The sequence below is a fragment of the Pseudophryne corroboree genome, chromosome 2, assembly GCF_028390025.1.
Source record: "Pseudophryne corroboree isolate aPseCor3 chromosome 2, aPseCor3.hap2, whole genome shotgun sequence".
Classification (NCBI taxonomy): domain Eukaryota; kingdom Metazoa; phylum Chordata; class Amphibia; order Anura; family Myobatrachidae; genus Pseudophryne; species Pseudophryne corroboree.
This window is the reverse complement of record NC_086445.1, coordinates 353,898,676-353,918,158: the sequence shown is the minus strand read 5'-3', so window position 1 is coordinate 353,918,158 and position 19,483 is coordinate 353,898,676. Positions and strand designations below refer to the sequence as shown.

The 19,483-nt window shown below is 47.2% G+C and overlaps 2 protein-coding genes across 7 annotated transcripts in view; one reads left to right on the top strand and one right to left on the bottom strand.

Annotated features, from left to right (window-relative positions):
• DCUN1D2 (defective in cullin neddylation 1 domain containing 2) overlaps positions 1-10,283 on the bottom strand; it is a 127,179-nt gene extending 116,896 nt beyond the window's left edge. The window contains exons 1-2 of one of the 5 annotated variants that reach the window (XM_063953114.1): positions 10,144-10,282; positions 8,683-8,787 (exon numbers count right to left, since the gene is read on the bottom strand). Coding sequence is in view for 2 of the 5 variants with exons in the window: in XM_063953110.1 (XP_063809180.1) it covers positions 10,144-10,146 (3 nt within the window). In the remaining 3 variants the exon portion in view is untranslated. Of the gene's footprint in view, positions 1-8,682; positions 8,788-9,577; positions 9,714-10,143 lie in introns of those variants that run through there. The other 4 variants (XM_063953113.1, XM_063953110.1, XM_063953111.1 and 1 more) reach the window with 4 other exon arrangements.
• Positions 10,284-10,312: 29 nt separating this feature from the next.
• Positions 10,313-19,483, top strand: part of TMCO3 (transmembrane and coiled-coil domains 3) — a 100,666-nt gene continuing 91,495 nt past the window's right edge. The window contains exons 1-2 of one of the 2 annotated variants that reach the window (XM_063953109.1): positions 10,313-10,622; positions 14,082-14,594. In XM_063953109.1, the coding sequence (XP_063809179.1) occupies positions 14,160-14,594 (435 nt within the window). In that variant the 5' untranslated portion in view covers positions 10,313-10,622; positions 14,082-14,159. The remainder of the gene's footprint in view (positions 10,623-14,081; positions 14,595-19,483) is intronic. The other variant, XM_063953108.1, reaches the window with a different exon arrangement.

Below are 19,483 nucleotides of genomic sequence, written 5' to 3'. Positions count from 1 at the left end.
CACATTTGCACCCCAAAAATGACATACCATTATTGGGCAAATTAAGTTAATTAACATTGTAAGTAGCTAAAAAATTGTCCCAGTGACTCTGAACCAAGTCCCAACATTTTCACCTTTAAATATGGATTTTCCCAACTGTTGACTTGTTCAGGAGGTAGTAAAAAAACAAAACAAAACAAGGGCAGGATTCAATTCTTTTCACCCCTTTCTACACCCGTTCTGTTTCTGCCCTCGGGGGCATGGTATCATTATTTCAGCTTGCTGCCCTTGGAGTAGCGAGGCACCCAACCATTTACACAGCTAAACCTGATTTCTATGGGCACGATATGTATAACGGGGATCATTATAGACAGGAGATGGGGTGGAATTCAAATGATATATCACGCCCAAAGTGCTCAACCTTATGGAGAATTATCACCGCCTGCAATTGAATTGGGTGATAACCAGTTTTTACAAAAAGTAAAACTGGTTAGCACCTGCAACTGAATTTCCCCCTGTACATGTCCACAACAAAAGGGTTAAAGGGCCAGGCCATTTAGAAACATTAATATCAGTTTAACCATTATTCATGTGAATGCATTACACAAATCTCCAGCTTCAACTCTCTGCTCATTATAACAGAGGGAAATGAGATGGGATTGGCCCCTGTTGTAACAGAGGGAAATGAGATGGGACTGGCCCAGGTAAACGGGGGAAAATTAGATGGGACTGGCCCAGATTGTAACGGAGGGAAATGAGATGGGATTATGACTGTGCATGTGTTTCCAACAAGTATTCACAGAATGTGAAAAAATAAGAATTTACTTACCGATAATTCTATTTCTCGGAGTCCGTAGTGGATGCTGGGGTTCCTGAAAGGACCATGGGGAATAGCGGCTCCGCAGGAGACAGGGCACAAAAAGTAAAGCTTTTCCAGATCAGGTGGTGTGCACTGGCTCCTCCCCCTATGACCCTCCTCCAGACTCCAGTTAGGTACTGTGCCCGGACGAGCGTACACAATAAGGGAGGATTTTGAATCCCGGGTAAGACTCATACCAGCCACACCAATCACACCGTACAACTTGTGATCTAAACCCAGTTAACAGTATGATAACAGAGGAGCCTCTGAAAGATGGCTCCCTAAACAATAACCCGAATTAGTTAACAATAACTATGTACAAGTATTGCAGATAATCCGCACTTGGGATGGGCGCCCAGCATCCACTACGGACTCCGAGAAATAGAATTATCGGTAAGTAAATTCTTATTTTCTCTATCGTCCTAGTGGATGCTGGGGTTCCTGAAAGGACCATGGGGATTATACCAAAGCTCCCAAACGGGCGGGAGAGTGCGGATGACTCTGCAGCACCGAATGAGAGAACTCCAGGTCCTCCTTTGCCAGGGTATCAAATTTGTAGAATTTTACAAACGTGTTCTCCCCTGACCACGTAGCTGCTCGGCAGAGTTGTAATGCCGAGACCCCTCGGGCAGCCGCCCAAGATGAGCCCACCTTCCTTGTGGAATGGGCCTTAACAGATTTAGGCTGTGGCAGGCCTGCCACAGAATGTGCAAGTTGAATTGTGTTACAAATCCAACGAGCAATCGACTGCTTAGAAGCAGGCGCACCCAACTTGTTTGGTGCATACAGTATAAACAGCGAGTCAGATTTTCTGACTCCAGCCGTCCTTGAAATGTATATTTTTAAAGCTCTGACAACGTCCAACAACTTGGAGTCCTCCAAGTCGCTTGTAGCCGCAGGCACTACAATAGGCTGGTTCAGGTGAAACGCTGATACCACCTTAGGGAGAAAATGCGGACGCGTCCGCAGCTCTGCCCTATCCGAATGGAAAATTAAATAAGGGCTTTTATAAGATAAAGCCGCCAGTTCAGATACTCTCCTGGCGGACGCCAGGGCCAGTAACATAGTCACTTTCCATGTGAGATATTTCAAATCCACATTTTTTAGTGGTTCAAACCAATGGGATTTGAGGAAATCTAAAACTACATTTAGATCCCACGGTGCCACCGGAGGCACCACAGGAGGCTGTATATGCAGTACTCCTTTGACAAAAGTCTGGACCTCAGGAACTGAGGCCAATTCTTTTTGGAAGAATATTGACAGGGCCGAAATTTGAACCTTAATAGATCCCAATTTGAGACCCATAGACAATCCTGATTGCAGGAAATGTAGGAAACGACCCAGTTGAAATTCCTCCGTCGGAGCACTCCGATCCTCGCACCACGCAACATATTTCCGCCAAACGCGGTGATAATGCTTCGCGGTGACTTCCTTTCTTGCCTTAATCAAGGTAGGAATGACTTCTTCTGGAATGCCTTTTCCTTTTAGGATCTGGCGTTCAACCGCCATGCCGTCAAACGCAGCCGCGGTAAGTCTTGGAATAGACACGGTCCCTGCTGAAGCAGGTCCTGTCTTAGAGGTAGAGGCCACGGATCGTCCGTGACCATCTCTTGAAGTTCCGGGTACCAAGACCTTCTTGGCCAATCCGGAGCCACTAGTATCGTTCTTACTCCGCTTTGCCGTATGATTCTCAATACCTTTGGTATGAGAGGCAGAGGAGGAAACACATACACCGACTGGTACACCCAAGGTGTTACCAGCGCGTCCACAGCTATTGCCTGCGGATCTCTTGACCTGGCGCAATACCTGTCCAGTTTTTTGTTGAGGCGAGACGCCATCATGTCCACCATTGGTCTTTCCCAACGGTTTATTAGCATGTGGAAAACTTCTGGATGAAGTCCCCACTCTCCCGGGTGAAGATCGTGTCTGCTGAGGAAGTCTGCTTCCCAGTTGTCCACTCCCGGGATGAACACTGCTGACAGTGCTATCACGTGATTCTCCGCCCAGCGAAGGATCCTGGCAGCTTCTGCCATTGCACTCCTGCTTCTTGTGCCGCCCTGTCTGTTTACATGGGCGACTGCCGTGATGTTGTCCGACTGGATCAACACCGGTCTTCCTTGAAGCAGAGGTTCCGCCTGGCTTAGAGCATTGTAGATTGCTCTTAGTTCCAGAATGTTTATGTGAAGAGACTTCTCCAGGCTCGACCACACTCCCTGGAAGTTTCTTCCTTGTGTGACTGCTCCCCAGCCTCTCAGGCTGGCGTCCGTGGTCACCAGGATCCAATCCTGTATGCCGAATCTGCGGCCCTCCAATAGATGAGCCCTCTGCAACCACCACAGAAGAGATACCCTTGTCCTTGGAGACAGGGTTATCCGCAGGTGCATCTGAAGATGCGTGCATTGATGTACAGACACCTTTCCTGGTTTTAGGAGATTCCTGACCAGGTCGGATAACTCCTTGGCTTTTTCCTCGGGAAGAAAAACCTTTTTCTGAACCGTGTCCAGAATCATCCCTAGGAACAGCAGACGAGTTGTCGGCATTAATTGGGATTTTGGAATATTCAGAATCCATCCGTGCTGCTTTAGCACCTCTTGAGATATTGCTAATCCCATCTCTAGCTGTTCTCTGGACCTTGCCCTTATTAGGAGATCGTCCAAGTATGGGATAATTAATACGCCTTTTCTTCGAAGAAGAATCATCATCTCGGCCATTACCTTTGTAAAGACCCGAGGTGCCGTGGACAAACCAAACGGCAGCGTCTGAAACTGATAGTGACAGTTTTGTACAACGAACCTGAGGTACCCCTGGTGTGAGGGGTAAATTGGAACGTGGAGATACGCATCCTTGATGTCCAAGGATACCATAAAGTCCCCTTCTTCCAGGTTCGCTATCACTGCTCTGAGTGACTCCATCTTGGACTTGAACTTCTTTATGTACAGGTTCAAGGACTTCAGATTTAGAATAGGCCATACCGAGCCATCCGGCTTCGGTACCACAAATAGAGTGGAATAATACCCCTTCCCTTGTTGTAGAAGAGGTACCTTGACTATCACCTGCTGAGAGTACAGCTTGTGAATGGCTTCCAAAACCGTCTCCCTTTCGGAAGGGGACGTTGGTAAAGCAGACTTCAGGAAACGGCGAGGTGGATCTGTCTCTAATTCCAACCTGTACCCCTGAGATATTATCTGCAGGATCCAGGGATCTACCTGCGAGTGAGCCCACTGCGCGCTGTAATTTTTGAGACGACCTCCCACCGTCCCCGAGTCCGCTTGAGAAGCCCCAGCGTCATGCTGAGGCTTTTGTAGAAGCCGGGGAGGGCTTCTGTTCCTGGGAAGGAGCTGCCTGTTGCTGTCTCTTCCCTCGACCTCTGCCTCGTGGCAGATATGAATAGCCCTTTGCTCTCTTATTTTTAAAGGACCGAAAGGGCTGCGGTTGAAAAGTCGGTGCCTTTTTCTGTTGGGGAGTGACTTGAGGTAGAAAGGTGGATTTCCCGGCTGTAGCCGTGGCCACCAAATCTGATAGACCGACTCCAAATAACTCCTCCCCTTTATATGGCAAAACTTCCATATGCCGTTTTGAATCCGCATCGCCTGTCCACTGTCGCGTCCATAAAGCTCTTCTGGCCGAAATGGACATAGCACTTACCCGTGATGCCAGTGTGCAGATATCCCTCTGTGCATCACGCATATAAAAGAAATGCATCCTTTATTTGTTCTAACGACAGTAAAATATTGTCCCTGTCCAGGGTATCAATATTTTCAATCAGGGACTCTGACCAAACTACCCCAGCACTGCACATCCAGGCAGTCGCTATAGCTGGTCGTAGTATAACACCTGCATGTGTGTATATACTTTTTTGGATATTTTCCATCCTCCTATCTGATGGATCTTTAAGTGCGGCCGTCTCAGGAGAAGGTAACGCCACTTGTTTTGATAAGCGTGTTAGCGCCTTGTCCACCCTAGGAGGTGTTTCCCAGCGCTCCCTAACCTCTGGCGGGAAAGGGTATAATGCCAATAATTTCTTTGAAATTATCAGCTTTTTATCAGGGGCAACCCACGCTTCATCACACACGTCACTTAATTCTTCTGATTCAGGAAAAACTATAGGTAGTTTTTTCACACCCCACATAATACCCTGTTTAGTGGTACCTGTAGTATTAGCTAAATGTAACGCCTCCTTCATTGCCAAAATCATATAACGTGTGGCCCTACTGGAAAATACGGTTGATTGGTCACCGTCACCACTGGAATCAGTGCCTGTGTCTGGGTCTGTGTCGACCGACTGAGGCAAAGGGCGTTTTACAGCCCCTGACGGTGTTTGAGGCGCCTGGACAGGCACTAATTGATTGTCCGGCCGCCTCATGTCGTCAAACGACTGCTTTAGCGTGTTGACACTATCCCGTAATTCCATAAATAAAGGCATCCATTCTGGTGTCGACCCCCTAGGAGGTGACATCCCCATATTTGGCAATTGCTCCGCCTCCACACCAATATCGTCCTCATACATGTCGACACACACGTACCGACACACAGCAGACACACAGGGAATGCTCTAAACCAGTGGTTCTCAAACTCGGTCCTCAGGACCCCACACAGTGCATGTTTTGCAGGTAACCCAGCAAGTGCACAGGTGTATTCATTATTCACTGACACATTTTAAAAGGTCCACAGGTGGAGCTAATTATTTTACTTGTGATTCTGTGAGGAGACCTGCAAAACATGCACTGTGTGGGGTCCTGAGGACCGAGTTTGAGAACCTGTGCTCTAAACGAAGACAGGACCCACTAGCCCTTTGGGGAGACAGAGGGAGAGTCTGCCAGCACACACCAAAAAGCGCTATATATGACAGGGATAGCCTTATAATAAGTGCTCCCTTATAGCTGCTTTATATATATCAAGATATTGCCATTAAATTTGCCCCCCCTCTCTGTTTTACCCTGTTTCTGTAGTGCAGTGCAGGGGAGAGACCTGGGAGCCGTCCTGACCAGCGGAGCTGTGAGAGGAAATGGTGCCGTGTGCTGAGGAGATAGGCCCCGCCCCTTTTTCGGCGGGCTCGTCTCCCGCTATTTTGTGAATACAGGCAGGGGTTAAATATCTCCATATAGCCTCTGGGGGCTATATGTGAGGTATTTTTAGCCTTTATATAGGTTTACATTTGCCTCCCAGGGCGCCCCCCCCCAGCGCCCTGCACCCTCAGTGACTGCGTGTGAAGTGTGCTGAGAGGAAAATGGCGCACAGCTGCAGTGCTGTGCGCTACCTTTAGAAGACTGCAGGAGTCTTCAGCCGCCGATTCTGGACCTCTTCTTACTTCAGCATCTGCAAGGGGGCCGGCGGCGCGGCTCCGGTGACCATCCAGGCTGTACCTGTGATCGTCCCTCTGGAGCTGATGTCCAGTAGCCAAGAAGCCAATCCATCCTGCACGCAGGTGAGTTCACTTCTTCTCCCCTCTGTCCCTCGTTGCAGTGATCCTGTTGCCAGCAGGAATCACTGTAAAATAAAAAACCTAAGCTAAACTTTCTCTAAGCAGCTCTTTATGAGAGCCACCTAGAATTGCACCCTTCTCGGCCGGGCACAAAAATCTAACTGGAGTCTGGAGGAGGGTCATAGGGGGAGGAGCCAGTGCACACCACCTGATCTGGAAAAGCTTTACTTTTTGTGCCCTGTCTCCTGCGGAGCCGCTATTCCCCATGGTCCTTTCAGGAACCCCAGCATCCACTAGGACGATAGAGAAATATAGGTACACAAAGAAAATGTTACATTAAGGGCCAATTAGAGCAAACAACAACCCAAATGGATTGGCACAAATGCAATGCTTAGCAAAGATGACACAAATACACTTTAAGGCAACAGTTTAAAAACAGATGTGCATGCTCCCTTGTCCCGTTTTGTCCAAAGCAGTCTTTATTTGTGTAAAACAAGTGGATAATGCAATGTAGGCTTTGCAGAAATGTGTGTTTGCACCAGTATCAGACCACATGCATTACAGCTCTCCAGGAAGCAGTGTGTTTTTGCCCAGCTTTTATGTACAGCGATGATGTAAACATCACTGGGCGGAAAATCGCTCAGTGTGTATGCCGTGTGTATTTTCGCCCAGGCCCAGGGATGTTCACGGGGGTGAACCACTTTCCACAGAAAGACGGTGGAAAGTGGTTCTCTCGGCTTGTAAAACAAGCCGATGGACAGCGATGATGCGGAAGCGCGCATCAGTGCTCACCGCCCACCCATACACACTGGCAGAGTTTGAGCTCAAAGTAGCTCAAAATGCCAAAAGTGAGATACTTTGAGCTCAAAATCGCCCCGTGTGTACGGGCTTTTTGAGCATTTTTTGGCTGTCATTTTAGTTGCACTCTGCAAAAATGCACCTACATCGCACCTCTAATGTACTTTCATTGCAAACCTAAGCTTCTGTAGTCACACACACCCATTCTAATCCTATATCAGCAACCTAGACAGAGTCACAGATTGAGAAAATTCAAGAGAACCCCTACAATCACAAAACCATCAGACCGACTCAGTGTATGGCCCCTAATTAAGTTTGTTGTTCAAAAACTGCTATGCCAACTGTGAAGAAAGACCCCATTGTAATATGTTACGCACAAATGTAGAGCTTATGAACTCACAGTACTATTTCGACAACAAATACAGTGACATTTTTATGTATGTATATATTACATGCACTAGAAACCATAATTTCCAGTGGTAACATTGGGAGCTTTCAGAACACTACTTGTTTGATTTTGTGCATCTAATGCATGTGTATGAGCACTTACAGGATGTAGTCATGTGACCGGCGCTCAGGAGACTGCCAGTCACAATACCAACCCATGAATTCCACCTGCTCAGCATGCCGACCAGCAGGGGCTATTCCCACTCGTGGGTGTCCACGACACCCATAGAGTGGGAATATAACCTGTGCCGAGCGCAGCTTGCCACCGAACCCGCAGCGTGGAGACACCACCAGTCACGCATATCCAACCCACACTTACTGATGCCTGCACAGTCCATCCCTTATACATAATCAAATGTACTACCCACTTTGCAGGTAGGGATATACATTACACATCAAAACAGTGGCCTTTGTAGCATATATAAACTAAAAAATAAATAAAAAAAAAGATACATTATTTGTTTAAAATGTAATGAGTGCAGAAAATCCTAATAAGTGTATTCTCCTACAATGCTGTGTGAGCCAGCGGTAAATCCTACAGCTAAAAACAGTAGGTTTTTAGCTGAAGGTGGTCCTTGTAAACTTAAGAAGATAGAGTAGCAGGCTGGAGCAAAAAGTTTCCATGCCCACCATAGTCAGTATGGTTTAGTTAGGAAAAACAAAATTAAAAATCATTAAAACAGGGGGAGAAACACTAAAGGCAGTCAGATGACCCTGCACAGGCATGCACGGAGAAAAAAGCCAAATGTATTGTTGTCTACCATGAGAGATGAGGGGAAGTGATGCTACAAATGGAAGAGATTATGAACTCCATCTTTGACAAAGTTTGAGGTAGCATTGCGGGACATACAGGCAGCAGAGACGCAGGTAAACACATGGCAAAGGGGGAGGGGTCATGGGAGGAAAGGAAGATTTGGGTATCATACTTCTAATAGGAGGCAGTAAGGAGTTTGCAGAAAGAACATGTGTAGAGGAGAGGGCCAAGAGAAGAGCTTTTAGGGACCCTGACAGATAAACAGAAAGGGAGTGGAAATCAATTAGAAACATTAAAGGAACTACTGAAAAGGTAAGCCAGGAAAGCACAGCGCTGCAATAGCCAAGGAGCAGAGGGTGATTGAGAGCTCAAGGAAAACGAGTAGGGAGCAGTGACCCTTCCACTGAGCTAATAGTACATTACCGATCACTCTAGTGAGGTCATTTTCAGTGGAGTGAGGGGGATCAATAAGAGACTGGATGGACAGAAAGTGAGACAGGTGGTTGTAGACAATGGTGGAGAATCCTTCTGTGTAAAAGCCATTACAGAGAGAAAGTAATTTTAATAAAAAACAAAGTTATACACAACTTTTTGCACTACAAAAAATAAATAGTTCTAAACTTCCTCTGGCTGGGAAAAAGCAGTATGTTTTACATGGGAATGTCCAAACCCTGCACCACAGTCAGAGCACAAACTTATGCTCACACTAAGGTGGCTCTTCACAAGGAGCTCCCCAACCAAAATGATACATTTCCACTGTGACAAGACACCAGTTGCGCACAGCTATTGGTAGTATTTAGTAAAGCAAAGTCAGCTAAATTGGGCAGTGAGCGTTACCTGACTAGGTTTGTATGTACTGTATATCCAAGCAGGATTACAAAGTAGTTTTCAACCAGCCACCATTACACAGTTGTTACAATATACTTATTCAGTGTAAGTCAATATTTACTTAAGTCTTGTTTTTCTTAATAAATGCAGTCTCACTGGTAAGCGTAGACATATCTTTGAAAGATACATTTTCCAGAATATATGCAATACATAAATATAAGAAAATGTAAGAATACATTCAAGACTGTTTACATCATAAGAGAAAACAAGTGACAGGGGCAGCCCTTCCCAATACAGCAGGCTTTCTGTAGGTGTGGCAATTACAGGGTGGGATGACTGGGCAAAAATAGGAACTAAACCAGTGACCCACGTGACACCGAGAGGAATCCCAATAAACAATACACACAGCGCTGTAGCCCTACTGTGTGTATAGTGTATGTATGTATGCATGTATAAATGCATACATACACACAGGAATAAGGAGCCCTACCTGAGCGTGTGCTGAGACTGCCAGCAAGCCCCTCTCCCTCCGGCCAGTCAGTGTTTGTGTTAGCAGCCTGGAAGTAGGCAGAGCCTGGGGGGCACAGCTCAGCCCTCTCTGCACCTACACCGCATCCCAAAAAAGGCAAAGCCGAGTGCTGCCTGCGAGAGCTCTCAAAATACCAGCAACTCCCCCTCCTGCCTGCTGTCACTCCGCGCCCAGCCCGGGCCTGCCCCGTGTCACCCCCGCTCCCTGCTGACAGCAACTACGTCCAGGCGGCGGCTCTGCTGCTGCACATACACGTGTAACAGGCACAGGGCGCCGCCACATCCCGCTCACCGGCTCTGCTCTGGCTGCACTATACCGGGACGGGTGTGCGCGGTGCTGCGGGATACGGGCGGCTACGGGTGTGTGCATGTAATGTATACTACTGTCCGGGGGGTGACCTTCCGCCATCCCCGCCGCACACAGTGACGGGAGCACGGGCTCCGTCTACCCTGCTCCCTCCGCCCCACTGGGGGTCGTCTCCCCTGGTGGCCCGCAGTGCACACAACCTTCCTCCCCCCACTACCTACCATTTTATCTCCACCGGATCACACAGCTCTACGGCTCGGAGGAGCGGGGCACGCATGCGCAATCCCCTCCGCACATTTCCGCCCCCGCCGCCAGGCATGCCGGGAGTTGTGGTCTTGCAGTACAGTGGGGCGGGGAGTATCAGTAAGTGTCCCACCCACTACGCAGCGAATGCTGCTGTCACTTTCCCCTCTGTCTGCAGGCGCGGACCGCGGTCCTCTAAGACTCGCCAGTTTACAGCTTGCCGGTAACACAGGCCTGTGCGGGAGTCACATGTAGCAACCGCTGCGTGACACCGGCGTCATTGCGTGACTACACTTCCCATAACCCCCCGCGCCTGGCGCGCTCTGATGACCGCGGCCGGGGAGGATGTTGTGATGTGTGAGGTGCACGGGTGTGAGTGCTGTTGCGAGCAGCGCTGTCGTCGCTTGGTGACGCTGGCAGTGCCCGGGGAGATGAGGAACCTGGGCCGGCGCTGCAGGTACTGTGCTGCTCCCCACCCTCTCTCCCGCTCTCTGACATAGGATTCTGGTACTCAAGTGTACTGCCTGATAGCCTGGGTATCTAATGGACAGTGTGGCACACTGACTCGTGATGCCGGGGAACCATGCCTACCGTCATGCTGGGGGGTAGGGCCATGCCTCCTGTCATTGCTGGGGGAAAGATCATGCCCCTCTGTCATGCTGGGAAAGTGGGGGTGGGGGAGGTCATGCCTCCTGTCATGCTAGGAAGAAGGGGGGGGGGGGGGGGTCATGCCTTCTGTTATGTAGGAATTGGGGCGACCACACTCTTGTCATGGCGGGGGTAGGACCATGCCTCCTGTAATGCAGGGGTTGGTGGGAGGGACCATGCCTCCCATCATGTTGGGGGAAGACCATGTGTCATTTACATGCATTTTACTACCTGAAACTAGACAGTGGTATACACGGTGGGATCCTTGCTATGTTTGAGTTTGACTATGCAATTTCCTTTGAACTCCCCCAGAACCCAGATAGCACAGATTTTGACTATCTGTGCTTCATATTTTGTCTATGTACGATTTTGACTAAGTGCCAGTTTTGAGTATACTTTGTACTAGATAGTCCACTCTAGGTCCATACACACGGTGAGATTCGGGCTATGGCCGATTCTCACTATGCGTCATGGACTGTGGTTGGTATCGCAAGTAAAGATGACTGTGCTTGCGATACCGATTTTGGCTAAGTGGCAATTTTGACTATCTCTTCTATAGAGATAGTCAAAATTGACTTGACTGCACAGTCTATCTAGACTTGCGATGCCGACCGCGCATCGGCATCGAATCGGGATCGCAAGGTGACTTTCACCTTGTGATCTGCACTATATAGTCAAAATCGTAAGAAAATATCTCACCGTGTGTACTCACCATAACTTTCCTATATAGTCAAAATCGCAAGACAAGTTAAGTGCATATCGCACCATGTGTACATGCCTTAACACCTTGAGATATGCACTAACTTTTCATACGATTTTCACTATATACAGGTTGAGTATCCCTTATCCAAAACGCTTGGGACCAGAAGTATTTTGGATATCGGATTTTTCCGTATTTTGGAAAAATTGCATACCATAATGAGATATCATGGCGATGGGACCTAAGTATAAGCACAGAATGCATTTATGTTTCATATACACCTTATACACACAGCCTGAAGGTAATTTTAGCCAATATTTTGAATAACTTTGTGCATTAAACAAAGCGTGTGTACATTCACACAATTAATTTATGTTTCATATACACCTAATACACACAGCCTGAAGGTCATTTAATACAATATTTTTAATAACTTTGTGTTTTAAACAAAGTTTGTGTACATTTAGCCATCACAAAACAAAGGTTTCACTATCTCACTCTCACTCAAAAAATTCCGTATTTCGGAATATTCCGTATTTCAGAATATTTGGATATGGGATACTCAACCTGTATTATCTCACCGTGTGAAATTATGGACATGTTATATTCACTCTACCATTGACATTTGAGCAAGTATGTCATCAATAATTCAGTACAAATAAATGATCTCAAATGCGGTGTATACACGGTGAGATTCGGGCTAAACACCGATTCTCACTATGCAATAGAGACTAGGTCAGTATCTCAAGCAAAGATCACTGAGCTTGCGATACTGGCTTTGTACGATTTTGGTTAAGTGTCAAAATTGACTATCTTATTTACTAGATAGTCAAAATTGACTTGCCTACACAGTCTATCTGGGCTTGCGATACCGACCACGCGGGACTGCGCGTCGGGATCGCAAAGTGACTTTCACTTTGCGATCTGCACTAACTTTCTTTGCGATTTTGACCATATAGTCAAAAATCGCAAAAATAAAAATCTCACCATGTGTACACACCTTAGCAGTTCAGGTTTTAAGGAAAACCAAGCTTGGGCACAGGTGAATTTATTAGTACCTCAGTCAAGTTGATTATAGCCATCTGTGCTCAGCTATGGATAGCCTTAAAACCTGGACCGTTAGGGTGCCTTCAGGACCGCGTTTAGGAACCTCTGCACAATGGTGTAACTCAGTGGTTCCCAAACACAGTCCTTAAGGCATGCTAATAGTCCAGGCTTTAAGTCTATCCATGCCTGAGCACAGATGGTTAAATAAAAATGATTAATGTACTAATAAATTTGATTGTGCGCAATCATGGATATCCTTGAAACCTGGACCATTGGGGTGCCTTGAGGACTGAGTATGGGAACCACTGGTGTACCTGGTCCAACAAGTATTCTGTATCAGTATTTACTAGATATAATTTTTCTACCTTTAGTTATCTGACATGTTTTGCAATTTACTTTATAAAGTAACACAAATGCCATCAAGCAGTAAAAGAATGTCAACAAGTATATACTATAATGAGATGAAGCACAATTAATGCTATGACGCTTCAGTAGAAGAATAGTCCATTATACTATTTCATCATGAAATCTTCATTTGTTCTTCAGTATGCATGATATTTAGCTGTTTTTATTGATTATGCAGTAACAAAATAGACACATTGTTTAGTAAGCTGATTGAGGGGTTCTATCTTTGATCAGTGGACAAAAGTGTTTTCCTTCCCAAAGAAATCTCCTTTGCATTGAATGTTTGTTTCTAAAGGTCCTGTACGTTGAGTTGTGAGTGATACTGTATATGACGAGCTTCTTGTAAGCTTTCAACCTTGACATTTCTCATAGGTACCCCTTTCAGTTTGAATTAATCCATTGTAACTAATTGTAACTAGATCTTGTTATTGCATATGCCGGCACATGTCTCTAAACAAAGTTATATAAACTGGTTTCACAAACATTAAAACTCCTTCTAGCAGACATCTGGCCAGATAATCACAATTCTCATGCACCTCATAACCTACTCCCCCATAGCATGGGAAACTATCTCTTACTCATATATTTACCTGTTTTTATCACTTTTCACTTTGTCCCACAAATTAATAAATTAACTTGTATCTGCAAAGTTTGCCATTAAATCTGATTATTCCCTTTATGCCCTTGTTCCCAATTGTAGGAATGATTACTCTCACTTTTTAAGGCTAAGTACATCTGGCCCTTGGAGAGAAATGGGCTCATTTTATATTTGCCTGTTCATTGTGACCTCAAATTAGACATTTTAGGTTCCACATGTGGAGACACTCTTAACAGTCATTAAAACTACTGGAAGCCATGTAACTCATGTGTTTCAATATTATAAAAACATGTTGGTTCTCTTTATTGTTTCAGTATTCCATTCTACAATCTGTTAATTTTTAGAAGATCTGTGAAACCGTTTTTTTTTTCTAATACAAAAATGTCTGTTTTGATAAATTAACTTTTTGTTTCTGTTCTCTGTGTAGAGACTTCATGGCTTCTTTTACTGCATGCTTTAATGTATCAAAGTACAGTGTTTCTTGCTCATTAATAATTCCTGCCATATTTTCACTTTAGACATTCAAGCCATGTGCACCAGAAACAGTGAACCAGCTGAAGAGTTTGTCGTAACATAACTTGTAACTTGAAGCAGCCATGAAGTTCTACATTCTGTGGATGATTTTACAACTGTTTTACCACGTAACGTTTGCCGCAGAGCATGAAGGTGTAGCTAAGCATGCCATCAAGCTACATCGAGGCAAGGGAGCCACAGCCAGCCAAAGAAAGGAGTGGTTGGTGAATAACTGCCGAAAACTGTCTGGTCTCATTCACCAGAAAAATGTAGTGCTAAACAAGCTGAAAAATGCAATCAAAGCAGTGGAGAAAGACCCAAGTCTGTCTCCAGAAGAGAAACTGTTTCAGGTGCACACGTTTGAAATCTTCCAAAAGGAACTGAATGAGAGTGAGAACTCTGTGTTTCAGGCAGTTCATGGGCTGCGCAGAGCTTTGCAGGGAGATTACAAAGATGTTGTGAACATGAAGGAAAGTAGTAGGCAGAGGCTGGAAGCTTTAAGGGAAGCTGCCATCAAGGTTGGTGTCTTTTTTTTCTTTTTCTTTTCTTTGGTGTAACATTTCATATACATCCTAGTAACATCCTAGCTAGTTGTGAAACTACCTCGCACATTGTTAAAATAACAATAGATTGTTTGTTTGGGTAGGTTACACATTACTGTGCTTGCAAACTTTAGGTCATGATGCTCTTCTATCCATATAGCTGCAAAGTTAAATTATTTTCTCATGGATCCAAACCACTCCCTTTCTATTGCTCTCATTTAGTTATGCATACAGAGTCCTGAATGATTTGAGATTCCATATATGGAGGGCTGCAAAGGCCGATTGGCATTCATGGTCTGTAGTAAAGGTAAATTGGCACTTGATTGGACGAGCAACTCAACCTTCCTATAAAATGGAACCTTCATCACACTCCTCCTGTTCCTATACTAGTTTATGTGCACTCTGCTTCTTCAGTCCTGTAGGGTTTGAATCTCTCTGAACAGTTTTTCTCTGACGTCCTAGTGGATGCTGGGAACTCCGTAAGGACCAGGGGGAATAGCGGCTCCGCAGGAGACTGGGCACAAAAGTAAAGCTTTAGGACTACCTGGTGTGCACTGGCTCCTCCCCCTATGACCCTCCTCCAAGCCTCAGTTAGATTTTTGTGCCCGACCGAGCAGGGTGCAATCTAGGGGGCTCTCCTGAGCTTCTTAGAAAAAGTTAGTTTTAGGTTTCTTATTTTCAGTGAGACCTGCTGGCAACAGGCTCACTGCATCGAGGGACTAAGGGGAGAAGAAGCGAACCTGCCTGCTTGCAGCCAGCTTGGGCTTCTTAGGCTACTGGACACCATTAGCTCCAGAGGGACCGAACACAGGCCCAGCCTCGGAGTCCGGTCCCAGAGCCGCGCCGCCGGCCCCCTTACAGAGCCAGAAGCAAGAAGAGGTCCGGAAAATCGGCGGCAGAAGACATCAGTCTTCAACAAGGTAGCGCACAGCACTGCAGCTGTGCGCCATTGCTCCTCAGGCACACTTCACACTCCGGTCACTGAGGGTGCAGGGCGCTAGGGGGGGGCGCCCTGAGCAGCAATAAAAACTCCTTGGCTGGCGAAAATACATCACATATAACCCCCAGGGCTATATGGATGTATTTTAACCCCTGCCAGAATACAGCAAAACGCGGGAGAAAAGTCAGCCGAGAAGGGGGCGGAGCCTATCTCCTCAGCACACGGGCGCCATTTTCCCTCACAGCTCCGCTGGAAGGACGTCTCCCTGACTCTCCCCTGCTGTCCTGCACTACAGAAAAGGGTAAAAAAGAGAGGGGGGGCACTAATTTGGCGCAGTTTGATAATATCAGCAGCTATAAGGGGAAAACACATTTTATAGTGGTATCCCTATATATATATAGCGCTCTGGTGTGTGCTGGCATACTCTCCCTCTGTCTCCCCAAAGGGCTAGTGGGGTTTTGTCCTCTATCAGAGCATTCCCTGTGTGTGTGCTGTGTGTCGGTACGATTGTGTCGACATGTTTGAGGAGGAAAATGATGTGGAGGCGGAGCAATTGCCTGTAATAGAGATGTCACCCCCTAGGGAGTCGACACCTGAGTGGATGGGCTTATGGACAGCCGGCTACTCAGATTGTGCCTGTCCAGGCAGACGTCTCAAAGGCCATCAGGGGCTCTAAAACGCCCGTTACCTCAGATGGCAGACACAGATGCCGACACGGATACTGACTCCAGTGTCGACGATGAAGAGACGAATGTGACTTCCAGTAGGGCCACACGTTACATGATTGAGGCAATGAAAAATGTTTTACATATTTCTGATAATACAAGTACCACTAAAAAGGGTATTATGTTTGGTGAGAAAAAACTGCCTGTAGTTTTTCCTGCATCTGAGGAATTAAATGAAGTGTGTGATGAAGCGTGGGTTTCCCCCGGTAAAAAACTGATAATTCCTAAAAGGTTATTGGCATCATACCCTTTCCCGCCAGAGGATAGGGCACGTTGGGAAACACCCCCTAGGGTGGATAAAGCGCTCACACGCTTGTCTAAACAGGTGGCACTACCCTCTCCTGAGACGGCCGCCCTCAAGGAACCTGCTGACAGAAAGCAGGAGAATATCCTAAAATGTATATACACTCACACGGGAGTTATACTGCGACCAGCAATCGCCTCAGCCTGGATGTGCAGTGCTGGGGTGGCTTGGTCGGATTCCCTGACGGACAATATTGATACCCTAGACAGGGACAGTATATTACTGACTATAGAGCATTTAAAAGATGCATTTCTATATATGCGTGATGCACAGAGGGATATCTGCCGACTGGCATCAAGAGTAAGTGCGCTGTCCATTTCTGCCAGAAGAGGGTTATGGACGCGGCAGTGGTCAGGTGATGCGGATTCCAAAAGGCATATGGAAGTATTGCCTTATAAAGGGGAGGAGTTATTTGGGGTAGGTCTATCAGACCTGGTAGCCACGGCAACTGCTGGGAAATCCACATTTTTACCCCAGGTAGCCTCTCAACATAAGAAGACGCCGTATTATCAGGCGCAATCCTTTCGGCCCCATAAGGGCAAGCGAGCAAAAGGCTCCTCATTTCTGCCCCGTGGCAGGGGGAGAGGAAAAAGGCTGCAGCAAACAGCCAGTTCCCAGGAACAGAAGCCCTCTCCCGCCTCTGCCAAGTCCTCAGCATGACGCTGGGGCTTTACAAGCGGACTCAGGCACGGTGGGGGCCCGTCTCAAGAATTTCAGCGCGCAGTGGGCTCACTCACAAGTGGACCCCTGGATCCTTCAGGTGGTATCTCAGGGGTACAAATTGGAATTCGAGACGTCTCCCCCTCGCCGTTTCCTAAAGTCTGCTTTACCGACGTCTCCCTCCGACAGGGAGGCGGTATTGGAAGCCATTCACAAGCTGTATTCCCAGCAGGTGATAATCAATGTACCCCTCCTGCAACAGGGAAAGGGGTATTATTCCACGCTGTTTGTGGTACCGAAGCCGGACGGCTCGGTGAGACCTATTTTAAATCTAAAATCCTTGAACACTTACATACAGAGGTTCAAATTCAAGATGGAGTCACTCAGAGCGGTGATTGCGAACCTGGAAGAAGGGGATTATATGGTGTCTCTGGACATCAAGGATGCTTACCTCCATGTCCCAATTTACCCTTCTCACCAAGGGTACCTCAGGTTTGTGGTACAGAACTGTCACTATCAGTTTCAGACGCTGCCGTTTGGATTGTCCACGGCACCCCGGGTCTTTACCAAAGTAATGGCCGAAATGATGATACTCCTTCGAAGGAAGGGAGTTTTAGTTATCCCTTACTTGGACGATCTCCTGATAAGGGCAAGATCCAGGGAACAGTTGGAAGTCGGGGTAGCACTATCTCAGGTAGTGTTGCGGCAGCACGGTTGGATTCTCAATATTCCAAAATCGCAGCTGATCCCGACGACGCGTCTTCTATTCCTAGGGATGATCCTGGACACAGTCCAGAAAAAGGTGTTTCTCCCGGAGGAGAAAGCCAGGGAGTTATCCGAGCTAGTCAGAAACCTCCTAAAACCAGGCCAGGTTTCAGTGCATCAATGCACAAGGGTCCTGGGAAAAATGGTGGCTTCCTACGAAGCAATCCCATTCGGCAGATTCCACGCAAGAACTTTCCAGGGGGACCTGCTGGACAAATGGTCCGGATCGCATCTTCAGATGCATCAGCGGATAACCCTGTCACCAAAGACAAGGGTGTCTCTCCTGTGGTGGTTACAGAGTGCTCATCTTCTAGAGGGCCGCAGATTCAGCATTCAGGACTGGGTCCTGGTGACCACGGATGCCAGCCTGCGAGGCTGGGGAGCAGTCACACAGGGAAGGAATTTCCAGGGCTTGTGGTCAAGCCTGGAGACATCACTTCACATAAATATCCTGGAGCTAAGGGCCATTTACAATGCTCTAAGCCTAGCAAGACCGCTGCTTCAAGGTCAGCCGGTGCTGATCCAGTCGGACAACATCACGGCAGTCGCCCACGTAAACAGACAGGGCGGCACAAAAAGCAGGAGGGCAATGGCAGAAGCTGCAAGGATTCTTCGCTGGGCGGAAAATCATGTGATAGCGCTGTCAGCAGTGTTCATTCCGGGAGTGGACAACTGGGAAGCAGACTTCCTCAGCAGGCACGACCTCCACCCGGGAGAGTGGGGACTTCACCCAGAAGTCTTCCACATGATTGTGAACCGTTGGGAAAAACCAAAGGTGGACATGATGGCGTCCCGCCTCAACATAAAACTGGACAGGTATTGCGCCAGGTCAAGGGACCCTCAAGCAATAGCTGTGGACGCTCTGGTAACACCGTGGGTGTACCAGTCGGTGTATGTGTTCCCTCCTCTGCCTCTCATACCCAAGGTACTGAGAATTATAAGACGTAGAGGAGTAAGAACTATACTCGTGGCTCCGGATTGGCCAAGAAGGACTTGGTACCCGGAACTTCAAGAGATGCTCACAGAGGACCCGTGGCCTCTACCTCTAAGAAGGGACCTGCTCCAGCAAGGACCCTGTCTGTTCCAAGACTTACCGCGGCTGCGTTTGACGGCATGGCGGTTGAACGCCGGATCCTGAAGGAAAAAGGCATTCCAGATGAAGTCATCCCTACTTTGATTAAAGCCAGAAAGGATGTAACCGCAAAGCATTATCATCGCATTTGGCGTAAATATGTTGCGTGGTGCGAGGCCAGGAAGGCCCCTACAGAGGAATTTCAACTGGGTCGATTCCTGCATTTCCTGCAAACAGGAGTGTCTATGGGCCTAAAATTGGGGTCCATTAAGGTTCAAATTTCGGCCCTTTCGATTTTCTTCCAGAAAGAACTGGCTTCAGTTCCTGAAGTTCAGACGTTTGTCAAGGGGGTACTGCATATACAGCCTCCTTTTGTGCCTCCAGTGGCACCTTGGGATC